Source organism: Vulpes vulpes, chromosome 11 (genome assembly GCF_048418805.1).
Source record: "Vulpes vulpes isolate BD-2025 chromosome 11, VulVul3, whole genome shotgun sequence".
NCBI classification, from domain to species: Eukaryota; Metazoa; Chordata; class Mammalia; order Carnivora; family Canidae; genus Vulpes; species Vulpes vulpes.
The window spans coordinates 96597434-96615037 of record NC_132790.1 but is presented as its reverse complement, the minus strand read 5'-3'; the positions used below and the strand labels follow the sequence as shown (position 1 = coordinate 96615037).

At 38.6% G+C, this 17604-nt stretch overlaps 1 protein-coding gene across 2 annotated transcripts in view; it reads left to right on the top strand.

Moving 5' to 3' along the window:
• IGSF10 (immunoglobulin superfamily member 10) overlaps window positions 1-17604 on the top strand; it is a 58733-nt gene that overhangs the window by 22961 nt on the left and 18168 nt on the right. For both annotated transcript variants that reach the window (XM_072727141.1, XM_072727140.1), the window contains exon 4: window positions 11268-11658. In XM_072727141.1, coding sequence (XP_072583242.1) covers window positions 11268-11658 — 391 coding nt within the window. The remainder of the gene's footprint in view (window positions 1-11267; window positions 11659-17604) is intronic.

The window sequence follows — 17604 nt, the reverse complement described above, 5'->3', positions numbered from 1 at the left end:
TCTAGGTTGTCCAATATGTTGGTAAAACAATTTTTCATAATCTCTTATAATCCTTTGTGTTCTATGGTGGTGTTTCTCCTCTTTCCTTTCTGATTTTGTTTATTTGAATCTTCTTTTGTTTTTTATGAGTCCAGCTAAAGCTTTATTAATTCTGTCGATCTTTTCAAAGAAGCAGTTCCTGGTTTCATTAATCTGTTCTTTTTGTTTGTTTGTTTTTAGTTTCCATTTCATTTATTTCTGCTCTAGCCTTTATTATTTCTTTCTTCTACTGATTTGGAGTTTTGTTCTTTTTCTAGCTCCTTTAGTTGTAACATTAGGTTATTTAAGATATTTCTTTCTTCTTAATGTAGGCCGATGTTGCTATAAATCTTTTATCTTGGAATAGCTTTTGTTTCATCCCAAAGATTTTGGGCTGTTGTGTTTCATTTTCATTTGTGTCCATGATTTTTTTAATTTCCTCTTTGATTTCTTGGTTGACCCATTCATTGTTGGGTAGCATGTTCTTTAACTTCTGTGAATTTGTGTTCTTCCAGGTTTTTTTCTTATGGTTGATTTCCAGTTTCATGGTGTTGTAGTTAGAAAAGATGCATAGTATGATTTCACTCTTTTTAAAAATTATTAAGACTTGTTTTGTGGCCTATTGTGATCTTCTCTGGAGAATGTTGCATATGCACTTGAAAAGAATATGTACTCCACTGTTTTTGAATGGAATGTTCTGAATATATCTGTTAGATCCATCTAGCCCAATTTATCATTCAAAGCTGCTGTTCCTTTGTTGATTTTCTCTTTGGATGATCTATCCATTGATGTAAGAGGAGTGTTAAAGTCCCTTACAATTATTGTATTACCATTGATTATTGCCTTTATGTTTGTTAACTAGCTGCTTTATATATTTGGGTGCTCGCATGTTGCATGCATAAATATTTAGCATTGTCATATTTTCTTTTTGGGCTGTTCCTTTTATGATTATGTATTGTCTCTTGTTAGTTTTTGTTTTAAAGTCTATTTTATCTAATATAAGTATTGTTACCTTGACATTTTTTTCATTTCCATTTGCAGGATAAATGTTCTTCCATCCCTTCACTTTCAATCTGCATGCGTTTTAAGTCTGAAATGAGTCTCTGTAGGCAGCATATAGTTGAATCTTGCTTTTTTTTTTTTTTTATCCATTCTGTCACCGTATGTCTTTGGAGCATTTAGTGCATTTACATTCAAAATAATTATCAATTGGTATGTTCTAATTGCCAATTTTGTTACTTGTTTTGTGATTGTTTTCATAGTTCTTCACTTTTCCTTCTCAATCTTCTCACAGTTTGATGGCTCTTAGTGATATGCTTGGATTCTTTAATTTTTGTGTATTAATGATTTTATATTTGTAGTTACCATTAGGTTTATATATAGCATCTTATGCATATAACAGTCTATATTATGTTGATGGTTGCTTAAGTTTGAAACAGTCTTTGTTTTTACTCCCCTACATTTCTGGTATGTGGTATCAGACTTTACATCCTTTTATTTTATGATTCCCTCAACTGGCTTTTGTAGATAAACTTGATTTTATTGGTTTTTTGTGTGTGTGTGTGTGTGTGTGTGCTTCAACCTGTATATTGCTTTTATAAATAACTAATCTATTACTTTTATTATGTTTAAATGTACCTGTGAAATTCCTCTTTGTGATTTTTCCTTTCCAAAGAATCCCTTTTAACATTTCTTGTAAGGCTGGTTTAGTGGTGATTAATTCGTTTAATTTTTGTTTGGGAAACTTTCTTTTATCACTTTGAATATATCATGTCATCCTCTTCTTGCTCGCAAGGTTTCTGCTGAAAAATCAGTTGGTAGCCTTATGGGATTTACCTTGTATGTAACTTATTTCCTTCTGCTCTTAAAATTCATTACTTTTTTGCCCATTTTAAATAGTCTATCTTGGTGTGGATTTCCTTGGGTTGATTGGGAGGGGGGTGCTCTGTGCCTCCTACATCTAGATTTCTATTTCCTCTCCCAGGTCAGGGAAGTTTTCAGCTATTATTTCTTCAAATAAATGTTCTGTCCCCTTTCACTCCCTCTTCTTCTTATAGCCATATAATGTGAATGTTATTACCCTTGAAAGTGTTGCTGAGGTCTCTTAACCTATTCCCATTTTTTATAATTCTTTTTTCATTCTCCTTGTTTAGCTTGATTGCTTTCCATCACCCTGTCTTCCAGCTCTCTGGTCCATTCTTCTGCTTCCTCCAGGATACTACTTATTCCCTCTAGTATATTTTTAATTTCAGTTAATGAGTTATTCATCTCTCATTGGTTCTTTTATGTTTTCTGTCTCTTTGTTAAGGGTCTCACTGAGGTCCTCCACTCTTGGTTCAAGTCCAGTGAGCATCTTTATGACTATTACTGGAAATTTTCCATTAGGCATATTACTTATTTTTGTTTTGTTTAGGTCTCTTGATATAATTTTGTCCTTTTCTTTCATTTGAGACATATTACTTTGTCTCCTCATCTTTACCTGATGCTGTTTCTGTGTGTTAAGAAAGTCAGCTATGTCTCTTGCTCTTGAAAGTAGTGGCCATGGGCAGCCCGGGTGGCTCAGTGGTTTAGCACTGTCTTCAGCCCAGGGTGTGATAGTGGAGACCCGGGATCGAGTCCCACGTCGGGCACCCAGCATGGAGCCTGCTTCTCCCTTTGCCTGTGTCTCTGCATCTAATGAATAAATAAATAAAATCTTAAAAACAAAAAAAAAAAAAGTAGTGGCCTTATGAAGAAGAGGTTCTATAGTACCCTGTAGTACAATGTCCTCTGTTCACCAGAACCTGGCACTTCAGGCATATCTTCTATATGTGTTGTGTGTACCTTACTGCTGTGGCTGAGTTGCATTTGTCTTCAGTCCAGTCATCTGCAATGGCTCTCTTTGTTGTGGTCAGGGTTTGGTCCCTGTGTTATTTATTTTTGTTTTAAGATTTTATTTATTTATTCATGAGAGACACAGGCAGAGGGAGAAGCAGGCTCCTTGCAGGACTTGATCCCAGGACTCCAGGATTATGACCTGAGCCAAAGGCAGACACTCAACTGCTGAGCCACTCAGGTGTCCCTGGTCCCTGTGTTATTAAGGGGCCAGTCTGGGGCTACCTTGGGCTTGAGTTGGATTATACCAGATGTTTGCAGAGAAGCAGTCACATCTATCTGCAGGGTACCTTCCATGTGTTATCCCTTGGGAAACTTTCATTGATGGATTGGGGCTGCAGTCCACCTAGTGTGTTTATCTTTCCCTCTCCTCAGTTCAGGAGACACTTTGGAGTAGAGCTGGCCGCTCTCAGAGCTGCTTGCAAATGCCACACTTGTGGCACTGCTTTGGATAGACTCCTGCTGAGGGCAAGTTAGATGGACAGATCAGCATGAGAATGCTGAAGGGGTAGAGCACACAGTGTTAGCAAGATTTATGCAAGTCTGCTTGTGGGAGATCTGAGCTGCTTTGGAAAGTTCCTCCCTAGAGCAGGTTGGGTACCACATGTCCACAGAAGAATGCTGGGGTGGGGCTTGCTGTTAGCAAAGCTAAGTGGAGAGCATTTGTTGTGGTTCCTGCAAATGTCTGTATCCAGGCTGAGAGACAAGGTAGAGAAATGGTGCCCACTGGTTCTTTTGTTCTTAAAGATCCCTGTCCCTCCTGCACAAGTTCTGAAATTAGCAAATAAATTTCCTTTTCATATATCCTAGGAGTTTTTCAAACTGCTGATACTATGCTATATCTCAGTAGGGTTGATATGATGTCTCTCTAAGGTGAGGACTCAGTATATCACCCTCCTGTTCTTCCAGAGCTGAACTGAGCCCACTGATTTTTCAGGTGGTGTTAAGAGGTGTTAAGCCTCTCTGGTTTTCAAAGTCAGATAGATTGGGAATTTGTCTTCCAGTGAGGATCCTCTGTGCCTGGGGTGACTGCTGTGGGGTCTGTTCATCTCCCTGCTATATGCTTGCAGTGTCTCTCCTCCTCTGGTCAGTCTTGCAGTCAGTTTGGTTCCTGACCATGTCTCCATCCTTCCTATCATTTTCAGTATGGGTTTTTTTCTCTATGATTAGGTGCAGAGAGTCTGTTCTGTCTTTAGAGTTCTTTTCTGGGTTATTTACACTAACATGTGTTATTTAGTTGTATCCATGGGATAGGATAAACCTAGGATTATCCTATTCCACCAACTTCCTTAGAAGTCTAGTCTTTTTGTTTTAAAGTCTATCTTGTGTGATACAAGTATAGATTTCTGCAAATAAAATCTTTTTCCATTCCTTCATTTTTGGATTGTGTGTACCTTTAAATTTGTCTATAAATCTGAAGAGTCTTTTGTAGGCTCATTTGGATCTTGTTTTTTATATCCATTCAGTAACACTATACCTTTTTACTGGGTCATTTGGTCTATTTACATTTTAAGTAACTATTGATAGTTTTATTCAAGGGAAAATGCAGAGTAGAATCTTGAGCTGATGTAATCATTTGGACACATTGAGATAACCGCTATGTTTGCGTAACTATGAAGACACCCTAAAGGCTGGCAAAAACAGACCTTCTATAGTTAATTGTACAGAGGAGACCCAATCAAAAAAGTGGGATGGATAGGGTGTGGTAAAGGACCAAATTCCTGAGGGGATACCACAAGCACAGAGAAGTGAGAGGATCAAACCCCACACCATGTGCCCCCAGACACTGAGGATGTGTCCTATGAAGATGTATCCCCATAATGTCTAGCTTTGAAAATGAGTAGGGCTTCAATACCTTTTAAAATCAGTAGTACTTAACTCTGGGAAAGCCAGAAGGTAATAGAAATTTGAATCCTTGCCCTTAAAGAACCAGCCTAATAAATAACCTGGCCCAAGAATCCAGCACAGAAACAGCTGTTAGAAAAGCACTTGAGGTATGTGTGAAGGAGATTAACTCATCAAAGAATGTGTCTCAGGGAGGCTGGGATTCCTCAGGAGACTTCTAAGAACAAAAAAGAGAGAGAAAAGAATCTAAGCATATCACTAAAGAAAGACATCAAATGACATGGGAAGAGAACAAGGGAAAAGGGAAGGAACAGAAAAAGAGCTACAAAAACAACCAGAAAACAATTAACAAAATGGAAATAAATACAAATCTATCAATAATTACTTTAAATGTAAATGGACTAAAAGCTTCAATCAAAAAACATAGGGTGACTGATTGGGGGGGGGGACTCATCTCTGTTGCCTACAAAAGACTCACTTCAGAGCTAAAGACACATACAGAATAAAAGTGAAGGGCTCTAAAAATATAAACCATGCAAATAAAAGCAACAACAAAAAAAGCTGGGGTAATATTTGTATCAGACAAAATAGACCTTAAAACAAATAATGTAGCAAAAGACAAGGACACCACAATAATGATAAAGGGAATAATCCAACAAAAGGATAAAACAATTATATTATCTATGTACTCAACATAGAAGCATCCAAACACAAAAAATTATTAACAGATGTAAAGGAAGAAATTGGCAGCAATACAATAATAGTATGGGACTCTAACAGGCTACTTACATCAATGGATGTAAAGTCACCCAGACAGAAAATTAACAAGGATATCATGGCTTTGAATCACACATTAAACCATATGGATCTACCCAGTGCATAGGGAACATTCTCCAGAACAGATCATATTTGGCCACAAAAGAAATCTCAGGAAATTTAAGAAGAGTGAAATCAGGAGCACCTGGGTAGCTCAGTCAGTTAAGCATCTGACTCTTGATTACAGCTCAGATTGTGATCTCAGGGTCCTGGGATCAAGCCCCACGCTGGGCTCCACACTCAGCAAGGAATCTACTGGAGGTTCTCTCTTCCTCTCTCTTTGCTCCCCCCCCCATGCTCATGTTCTCTTTCTCTCTCTCTTTCAAATCTTAAAAAAAAAAAAAAGTGATATCAAGCATCTTTTCTGACCACACTGGTATGAAACTAGAAATCAATATATACACACACACAAATACATGAAGGCTAAACAACATGAATATTGGACAACCCAAAAAAACAAAGAAGAAATTTAAAAATACCTGGAGACCAAGTAAAAATACATGAACCTAAATCTTTGGGATCCAGCAAAAAGTAGTTCTAACAGGGAGATTTATAACAATACAGGCCTAATTAAAGAAAAAAAGAAAAATTTCAACTTAAATTTACATCTAGAGATAGAAAAAGAAGAACAAATCTAAGTTCTTAGCAGAAGGAAGGAAATACTAAAGATCAGAGCAGAAATAAGTACAGTAGAGGCTTAAAAAAAATCAATGAAACCAGGAGCTGGTTCTATAAAAGATAACAAAATTGATAAACCTTTGGCCCAACTCATCAAACAAGAGTATTCAATCAAATGGAGGAGAAATAAATAACCAACACTAGAGAAATACAAAGGATTATAAGAGAATATTGTGAAAAATTAAAAGAAATGGATAAATTCTTAGAAAATCTTCCAAAACAGAATTAGCAAGAAACACAAAATTTCAACAGATTAATTACTAGTAATGAAATTCAGTTAGTAATCAAAAAATTTCCAACAAAAAGGGTAGGACAAGATGGCATCATAGGTACATTCTCTATGAAAGATTTAAAGAGATAATACCTATTCTTCTCATACTCTTCCAAAAGAAGAGGAAGTAAAGTGTCCAAATACATTCTACAAGGTGAGCATTAATTATCTTGATGCCAAGACCAAAAACACTACAAAAATCAAGACCACAGGCCAATATTTCTAAGGAAAATAAATGCAAACATTCTTACAATATTAACAAATTTAATACACTTAGAAAATAATTCATTATGATCAATTGGGAATTATTTCAGGAATAAAAATGTTTAACATTCAGAGATCAATTTGACACATCATATTAACAAGAATAAAAACCATCTGATCTCTATAGATGCAAAACGAGCATTTGAGACAATAAGATATCCATTCATAACTTCTCAACAAAGTAGGTTTAGAAGGAATGTACACCAACAGAGAAAAGGCCATAAATGAAAAACCTACAAATGAAAAACCCACAGCTAACCTCCTACCCAACAGTAAAAACTGAAAGTTTCTTCTGTAAGATCAGGAACAAGACAAGGATGTCCACACTTAGCACTTTTATTCAACATAGTACTCTTTGGAAGTCCTAGCTACAGTAGCCATACAAAGAAAAGGCCTCCAAATTGATAAGAAAGATATAAAACTGTCATTATTTGCAGATGACATGATAATATATATAGAGGAAATGTTAAAGTCTCCACCAAAAAACTGTTAGAACTGATGAGTGAATTCAGTAAAGTTGCAGGATAGAAAATTAATATAGAGAAATCTGTTGCATTTCTATATATTAGTAACAAAGTAGCAAAAAAAGAAATTTTCAAAATCCCATTTCTCTTTGACATCAGCCATAGCAATATTTTTCCAAGCATGTCTCCTTGGGCAAGGGAAACAAAAGCAAAAATAAGCTATCAGAATTACACCCAAATAAAAAGCTTTTGCCCAGTGAAGGAAACCATCAATAAAACAAAAGGCAGCCTACCTAATGGGAGAATATATTTGCAAATGATATATCTGATCAGCAGTTAATATTCCAATTATACAGAGAACTTAGACAACTCAACATGCAAAAAAAAAAAAAAAAAAAAAAAAAAAAAGATCCAATTAAAAAGAGCAGAGGACCTGAATAGACATTTTTTTCCCTAAAAAAGACAATGGCCAACAAACACAACATACTCAACATCATTAATCATCAGGAAAATGTATATCAAAACCACAATGAGTCATCACCTCACACCTGTCCAAATGGCTAAAATTAAAGACAGGAAATCACAAGTGTTGGCAAGAATGTGCAGAAGAGGGAGCCCTTGTGCCCTGTTGGTAAGAACGTAAATTGGTGCAGCCATTGTGGAAAACACTATGGAGTTTCCTCCAAAAATTAAAAATTGAAATACCATGTAATCCAGTAATCCCCACTACTGGGATTTACCAAAGAAAATGAGAACACTAATTCAAAAAGATACATACCCCAACGTTTACTGCAGCATTATTTAAAATAGCCAAAATAGGGAAGCAATAGTAGTAGTAACTAATATTGCATTCCATATTAAACTTTAATGAAAAATACTCATAGACATGTAATTATCATTTTGTTTTATAGTTCTCTGTTTCTCTAAATTTCTTCCATTATAATTTGGTGACTTTCCTTAGTGCTATGTTTGTGTCCTTTATTTATATTTTTTGTGAAACTATTACAGGTATCTGATTTATGGTTACCATGGGGTTCATATATAATCTAATATTCTACGTCTGTAGCCATCTATTTTAATTTGAAGATCACTTAAATTCAACGGTGTTCTAAAAGCACTAGTTTTTTTTTTTTTTTTAAAGATTTTATTTATTTATTCACGAGAGACACACAGAGAGAGGCAGAGAGACACAGGCAGAGAGAAGCAAGCTCCATGCAGGGAGCCCGACGTGGGGGACTCGATCCTGGGTCTCCAGGATCAGGCCCTGGGCTAAAGGCGGCGCTAAACCACTGAGCCACCCGGGCTGCCCAAAGCACTACATTTTTTACCACCACTACCAATGTTTCATGTTTTGAGGTCCTATTTTGTATCTTACTATTTTGTGACTCCATTGACTGACTAATAATTATATCTAGATGATTTTACTACTTTTATATTTATATTTCATACTAGAGAAGTGTTTGATCCACTATTACCTTTATGATATATTTACTTTTATTGGGGAGATCATTTCTTTTGTAATTTTATTGTTTCTAGTTACGGCTTTCCCACTTAAATTAGTTCCTTTAACGTTTCTTTTAAGACTGGTTTGTTGTTGATAAATTCCTTATCTTTTACTTGTCTGGGAAACTCCTCATCTCTCTTCAGTTCTGAGTGATAATCATGCTGGGTAGAGAATTCTTGCCTGTGATTTTTTTTTTTGTCCTTCCAACACTTTAAAAATATGTCATTCCCTTCTTACCTGTAAAGTTTCAGCAGAAAAATCAGTTGTGATGGTCATTTGGGGGTGTCCTTGTATGTAATTTGTGGCTTTACTGCTTTTAAGATTCTCTTTTTAACTGTTGGTACTTTGATTATAATATGTCTTCATGAAGGTCTCTTTAGGTTCATTTTCCTTAGGACTCTCTGTTTCCTGGACATGGATGTCTGTTTCATTCATCAGGTTAGGGAGTTTTCAGCCATTATTACTTCAAATAGGTTTTCTGTGCCTTTTTCTCTCTCTCTCCTCCTTCTGGGACTTCTATAATGGAAATGTTTGAATGCCTGATGTTGTTCCAGAGATCCCTTACAGTTCTTAATTCTTTTTTCCTTTTTACTGTTCTGATAGAGTGATTTCTACTATTGTCCTCCACATCATTGATTCACTCCTCTGTATCATCTAATCTCAATTGCCTCCAGTATATGTTTTATTTCAGTTATTCTTCAGCCTTGATTGCTTCCTTTTTATGTTTTCTATTTCATGGTTGAGGTTCTCGCTGTGTTGGTTCAGTCTTCTGAGTTTGGCGAGCATCCTTATGGTCACTATTTTGAATTATTTTTCGCGTAGGTTATTTCATTTGGAACATATTCCTCTATGGCTTCATTTTGTCTGTTTCTGAGTGTTTAGGTACATCAGTTGTATTACCCAGTCTTCAAGGACTGGCTTTAGGTAGGTGCCTAAATCAATAGGCTCCTTTCAGTCATTATCTTAAAGACTTAATTATTTAATCAGATTTCAACCATTAATAGTGCAGTTAGTTGTTTGTCCATTTCCGGCCCTCCTCCCCCACAGGAATGTAAGGTCGGTGAAGGTGCTGTTTTATTTTTAGATCCCTGTGTTCTTTGTGATCCCTTGCTCACAGTAGGTTTATAATAACTACTTGCTGACTGAACGGATCCTGCCCTCTTCATGCAAATTTTACTTTCCCCATCAAAGCACATTTCACACTCTGATTATCTGTTTGCTTATCTGTAGCCCAGGAGAGGCATGGTTAGAGGAGAGAGTGCTCATGGTATTTCTACCACTGAGCACAGGACCTTGACTAGAACTCCAAAAAAAGGACTGGCTTTAGGTAGGTGCCTAGTGGGGTCCAGTAACACAAACCCCTCCGATTTTCCAACTGCAGTGCCTCTGGGGTATCCCCTGTGTGGACTGTGTGCACCCTCCTGTTGTGGCTTGTATGTACTGGTGGGTCTTCCTTCCAACTGTGGCTGGCAGTGACTGTTGGCAAGCACTCTAATATATGGGGAGCTACTTGGGAATAAACTGCTCCTACCAGCATGGAGCCAGTGAGATAGAAGCGGGGAGTCAAAAGAAATGGTGCTTATCATCACTTCTGTTCCCAAAGAATGTTAGAGCAGGTCCCCACCCCTCTGGCAAATGATAAGGTTAATCTCCTTTATGTGTAACCCAGGTACTTTTCAAACTGCTGCCTCTGCCCTGGGACTTGGAGCAAGTAAGATTACATGCACACGTTTTAAGAGCAGGGTCTCAGTTTCCCACTGCCTTCCCAGACATATGCCCCACTGGTTTTCAAAACCAGATATGTCTTCCCGGTGCAGATCGCCTAGGCTCAGGAGTCTAATCCAATGTGGGGCTTGAGCCCCTGGTTCCTCAAGGAGGACCTCTGTGGGTGTGAAACCACCCCATACCCTGTAGGGGTCATCACACTGGGATTGTGGGTCCTACCTAGACCACATTTTCACCCCTCTCCATGATATACTTTTCTTTTATACCCTTAATTGTATAAAATCATTTCTTCAAGTCTTCAGTTTGTTCTCAGAGATAGTTGTTTTATAAATAGTTGTAGTTCTGGTTTGTCCATGGAAGGAGGTAAGCTCAGAATCTTCCTATTCTATCATCTTGATCCCCAAGACACATCTGATTTCTACTCCAAAGCTCCTCATAAAATAGATACAGCATAATAAATAAAGTCTAATATCTTTATAAAAGATAAAATGCCAGTGTTCATAGAGTATTTTGACATCATACCAGGTTTGTATATCTCAAAGTTAGGGAATCTTTCAAAAATAACCACAATGTAATTATTCTATCTTTAATTTTAGCAAAAACTCAATATTATCAACTCTTCATGAGTATTCTAATTTCCCTAATACTCTCATATTTAATTTGCAACCAATTTGTTTGAATTAGGATTCAAACAAGATATACATGTTGCACTGAATTAATTCCAACAAGTTTCATTATTGATACACTTTTCACTTTTCCCTTTTGTGAAAATTCTTTTGACAAACTAAATGTTTTGTTTAATCCTTAGGTCTTAAAAATGAGCTATAACAAAATCCGAAAACTTCAGAAAGATACTTTTTATGGCCTCAGGAGCTTGACACGGTTGCATATGGACCACAACAATATTGAGTTTATAAACCCAGAGGTTTTTTATGGACTCACCTTTCTCCGACTGGTGCACTTGGAAGGAAATCAGCTCACTAAGCTCCATCCAGATACATTTGTCTCTTTCAAATACCTCCAGATATTTAAAACATCTTTCATTAAGTACCTATACTTGTCTGATAACTTCCTGAACTCCCTCCCTCAAGAGATGATTTCCAATATGCCTGATTTGGAAAGCCTTTATCTTCATGGGAACCCATGGACCTGTGATTGCCACTTAAAATGGTTGTCTGACTGGATACAGGAAAACCCAGGTATGTATGCTATTTATTTCTTTGTCCTAATTAGAGGAAACCTGCCTGGAGGTTTCTACCATTAAGTGGGGAGGCCAAGGTAATTGAGCTGGAGAGAAAATGGACACTAAATAATAACTCAGTGGTAATGAATTCTCTTTCATAATTATTTGTATGTTTGTTTCAGGTCAGCTATCCATAAATCATCACTTCTGGCAAAATTAGGAAATAAGGAATGTTTGTGTATATTATTCTACCTACCATGAGCTACACAACCCTTCCCTTTTCTTATCTTCCCTTCAGTCGTTCAGTCAATACACATTTTTTTGGAGTTCTAGTCAAGGTCCTGTGCTCAGTGGTAGAAATACCATGAGCACTCTCTCCTCTAACCATGCCTCTCCTGGGCTACAGATAAGCAAACAGATAATCAGAGTGTGAAATGTGCTTTGATGGGGAAAGTAAAATTTGCATGAAGAGGGCAGGATCCGTTCAGTCAGCAAGTAGTTATTATAAACCTACTGTGAGCAAGGGATCACAAAGAACACAGGGATCTAAAAATAAAACAGCACCTTCACCGACCTTACATTCCTGTGGGGGAGGAGGGCCGGAAATGGACAAACAACTAACTGCACTATTAATGGTTGAAATCTGATTAAACAATTAAGTCTTTAAGATAATGACTGAAAGGAGCCTATTGATTTTGGCATCAAAGGGGTGGGTGGTTACTTTGCAAAGAGCAATGGAAGCCAGATTGCTGCCTTGGGAGGGAGAGGTAGAAGGCAGGGAACAGTCTACTCTTTTGGAAAGGTTTGGCCTGAGATGAGGCAAGGGAGGAAGGATGCAGCCAGATGGAAATGTGCAATCACACGGGACTCTTCAAGCATGAGAGAGACTTGAGTATGTTCAAGGCGAGAAGAGATTAAGAAAGGGCAGATCATCCTTCGAACAAGTCCCTGAGAAGACTGGAGGGCAAGAGATCCAGACATAGGAGGAAGGATTTTCCTTAGGAGAACAGAGAACTAGATGGGCACAGAGGCAGGGGATCTCCTGAGTCTGGTAGAAAAAAACAAAGAAAGTGCTTATCTGATGGCTTTTCCTCTTCTGTGAAGTTGTAGGAGAGGTGAGTGAGGAGGGTCCTAGGAAAAGGTCAAGGCCAGAAACTTGAGAAAAGTGGAAAAGATTTGAAGTTGCTGCCATCACGTGTGTGTGTGTAAAAAAAATGTGTGTGTGTGTGTGTATATGTGCATAGTCAGTTCATTAGTTTAAGACCAAAGCAGAAAACATTAACTGAACACTGAGAATTACTTTAAGGCAATAGACAGCACCTTTGCTCTCGAAGAGCATATATTTTAGGCAAATATGCTAAACACATAAAAAGACAAGAAAGCTATGAATGAAAAACATCAAAACACTTATAATGAAGATTTAGTTCCATAGGGGCTCAAAGTCAGTAAAAATTGCTTCTGCCTTGATTAAAAAGGAGGGAAATTGGACTGGGCCATAGAAGATCCATCAAGGGGGAAAATAAGGAACAAGAGAGCTAGCAGAGAGTTAACATGTACTGAGTTTGTGGTTGACATTGTGCCAGATGCTTTCTATTTAATCCTCACAATGATCTTCTAATTACAAGATGAAGACACTGAGGCTTAGGAAATTTGGGTGTCTTGGGCTAGTCATTTAGATCCTTTATGCTTCAATTTTCTCACCTGTAACATAGGGATAATAATAACTGCAAAGAATAATTAATACCTACAAAGTGCTTAGCGCAATGTATAGCACCAAGCAAGCACTCAGTAAATGTGAAATATAATCATTTTCGTGCTACCCATCCAGGTCACACAGCAAGAAAGTAGAAAAGCAGAAATTCAAAAGTCCAAATCTTTTTCTACAATGTATTTGGTGGGGCAGTCCTGGTGGCTCAGCGGTTTAGCGCTGCCTTCAGTACAGGGCCTGATCCTGGAGTCCCACGTCAGGCTCCCTGCATGGAGCTTGCTTCTCCCTCTGCCTGTGTCTGCCTCTCTCTCTCTCTCTCTCTCTCTCTCTGTGTGTGTGTGTCTCATGAATAAATAAATAAAATCTTTTTAAAAAATGTATTTGGGGTGGAGAAACTGCTTTCTACATGAAGATCTAGAACAAGCTGCATAAAGAGGGTAATAGCCCAAATTGCCTGGCATAGGCTCAAGAGAGATGTGCAGGGTGTTCTGAAACCCACTGTAGGGAGCATTGAATGCCAGGTGATGAGGATTGTACTTTATCCTATAGACAAGAGAGATTTTACGGTGAAAGCTTTGAACACGGAGATGCTTTTTGGGGATGGTCAATGTAGGAGCAGCAGACAGGAGGAACTGGAGCGGTGGGAAGAAACAAGAGCCCAAGGATGAAGGGCTCAAGATGGCTTGTGTCTGAGGAAAGACAGATTGAACTATGAGGTGACCACATCTGAATGTAGCTTCACAGACCCCAAGACACGAGTGAGGGGTTTCTCAGTACTTTCCAATGCCACGGAGGAGATAAAGGAGAATGAGGAATGGGAAAGAACTACTGAGTTTTCACTTGGTTGCTAGCTGAAGGACAGGGGGAGAATGGGGGACATATGAAGAAAGCTTATATGAGAAACATAGCAGTGGGGGCTCGGGGAGAAAATGATGCTCAGGACCAGAGAACCACACGCTCAGAAAATGATTCTGTATCTTGGTTCCTACAAGGTATCAAACCTACTTGCCATTTTGCTCATTTATATGTTCCGGTCATAAAATCAGGCTACTATTTATTTTTAGCAGCTAACATTTTAAGTGGAAAATGCCATGATTGTAAGATACCCAGGTATTTTATATACTAAGGAATAAAAAAAAAAAATCCAGGGTTGACGAATTATAGCCCACGGGCCAATCACAGCCCTCCACGAGGCTTTGGTAAATAGAGTTCTATGGGAATACAGTCGTGCCTGGTTCTGTGGCTCCTTTGATGCTACAGTGGCCTAGTCCAGTTGCTAGGTCAGACACCTTTGGTCCACAAACCTAGCATCTTTACTACCTGGCTCTTTACATAAAAAGTTTGTTGATCGTGGCCTACAGAACAAAGCCCGAACCCCCTAGTCCAGCGGCGCCTAGCCTCAGCCTGGTTTCTTTGCTTCCCAGTGCTCACAACCCCTTGCCATCCCAGGCACACTGTACACTATTTTACTACCTCCTCCCTGTGGCTTTCCTGCCAGCAGCACGTGCCTTCCTTCTCTGCCTGGTGAGCTCCCAGCCTGCCTGCACACTTGGCTCAGCGCTCACTCCTTCTGCGAAGCCTAGTACTCTCCCACTGCCCTCCTCCATCTGTATTTGAATATAATTGGCCCTTGACCAATATGTTGACCCCCAAAACAGTTGAAAAACCTGTGTAGGTAGCTTTTGAATCCCCCAAAACTTAACCACCCATAGCCTACTATTGACAGAAAGCCTTACGGATAACCTACCTGGTCAATTAACTCCTATTCATACATTGTATGTATTTTTTACTGTATTCTTATAATAAAGCTAGAGAAAAGAAAAGGTTTCTGAGAAAATCATAAGGAAAATACGTTTACAGTACTGTATTTATCAATACTGTAAATTTATGTCATCTGCTTTTACTAGATGGTGCCCGTACCTGTATCAGTAATGTCTTATATAAAATACTGTAGATAGTATATGAATTGCTAATACTAGACATCAAAAATGAAAAGATATAAAAAAATGAAAAGATAATGTCGAAAAGAAATCATGTTTATGTTACATTCCTGCATTGATAATGAAGCAACAATAGGGCTGCAGATGGAAGTCTAGTGTAATTGATACACCTGCTTTAGGGTAGCCTCGCCTATACACTAAGGATGCGGGAGTAGGCTTATTCATAATACACTATTGGAAACTTTTTTTTTCTAAAACCACTTACCTGTGATGATAGGCTGATAATGCAGTTTCTCCGATTATGAGAGAGAGGCGTACCTTATGGTAGCGACGTTCTTTGAAAGAAAAATTGCAAGACCCTAAGTAAACAAACACATCAGCCTTCTAGTAAGCATCGCTCACGGCATGCCTGTGTAAGGGCAGGCTATCCGCCTCCACACAGGCCCACATGTGAAATCCTACATAATGACAAGTGAGGCGACGATACAAAAACCCCTCACACCATCCTTACCATGCGGTTGTTGGACTGTTGCGCAAACACACTCACAATAGGGAAGTTTCCTGGCCCTACCGCATGGTAATTACTTACGGTTCTGTAAGTGGAGGTGGATCGTCAGCAGGTCTTCATCCTCATCACTTCCACGTTGAAGAGGTGAAGGGGGGTGTGGGGGCACTGGTCTCGCCGGCAGAGAAGCGGATGCCAGAGGGGCCTGGGCACTCAGTGGGACTCTACAGTAATAAATTGTGCTTTGTTGGACTTTCTGTTCTTTTATTTTTCTACGACTGTTTCTACGTGAAACCAATCTTTCTTGCACCATTTGCTTTAGCCTCAGTGCCCACATCACAGAAGGGGTCACGTCATAACGCAAGTCAGAAGCAGGCCTGAATAAGAGAACCCTTCTGCCAGACTGTCTCACGTAGGTTTGTTTTCTGGCACTGCCTTTTGTATGTTTTCTTCCTCCTCATGTCACTGGTTTGGAAGCATTAATCTCTACCCAGTCATCTCCTCTTTAATTTCTCTGGTATCTATTAGTTCTTGAATTTCTCCAAGATCCATATCTTGAAGCCCTTTACCACCATCCCCCCAACCCACTCCCCGATAGATAGAGAGATGGAGTTGTTTTTTTGTTTGTTTGTTTGTTTGTTTTTTTTGCCATATCCACAGTCCCTGATGATTTCCTTGACTGGCTCTGGACTAAGTCTTTTGAAGTTGTGCACACCATCTGGACATAGTTTTCTCCAGCAGGAATTTGCTGTTGCAGACTTGATGGCTTCCATTGCCTTGTGCTATAACAACAATGGCATCTTCGGTGGTGTAATCCTTCTAGATTTTCAAGATGTTCTATGAGGGTTCTCTTGCATAGAATTAATAATCCTGTCCATAGAATACAGTGTTTAATGAGCCTTGATGACCCCTCTTTATGACCCCTTGAATTAGAGGACAAATCAGCAATATGTTTGGGAGCAAGTAAGCCACTTTAATGCTTTTGGTGTTGAACTCCTGGGGTTTTGGGTGGCTCGGGGAATTCCCCAACGTTAAAAGAACTTTACAAAGCAGGCTCTTACTGGCAAGGCACTTCCTGACTTCAGGAACAAAGAATAGATGGGACCAATTTGGAAAAAATATTCTCATCAGCCAGGCCGTTTTGCTGTACAACAAAAACCCTGGCAACTGGTGTTTACCATTTCCTTTCAAGGCTTGGGATTTAGCAGCTTTATAGATAATCATGAACCCGACTGCATTTGCAAACCATAGTACAGTTAGCCCGTCCCTTCCTGTCTGAAATCCAGGTGCTTCCTTCTCTTCCTAATAAATGTGCTTTGTGGCATTTTTATCCAGAATAGGGCACTTTGATCTACATTGAAAACCTAATTTCAGGCAGGTATCCTTTCTCCTCAGTGATTTTTGTGATGGTGTCTGGAAACTCATCTGCTTCCTCTTAGGTGGTGGAAGCTGCTTCTCCTGTTATCTTTATATATTTCAAGCCAAATTTTTCTAAAATATCAAACCATCCTTTGCTGGTATTAAGTTCTCCAGGTTAGGTCCTTCTCCTTTCTTTTGCTCTAAGCTTCATTATAATGACTTTGCTTTTTCTTGAATCACACTAGAGTCTACAGATACGCCTTTCTTATAGCAATCTTGCACCCACATAAAAGCTGTATTTTTCAACACAAGATAAAAAGGTATTTTGCGGAAAATGCAAGGTTTTCACACCTGCTGGTATAGTGCAGTGACAGCTTCAAGGAATTTCCTCTTTTTTTCTTACAGAGGTCCTTATGCTGGCTTTGCTGATGTTAAGGTGCCAGGTAACTG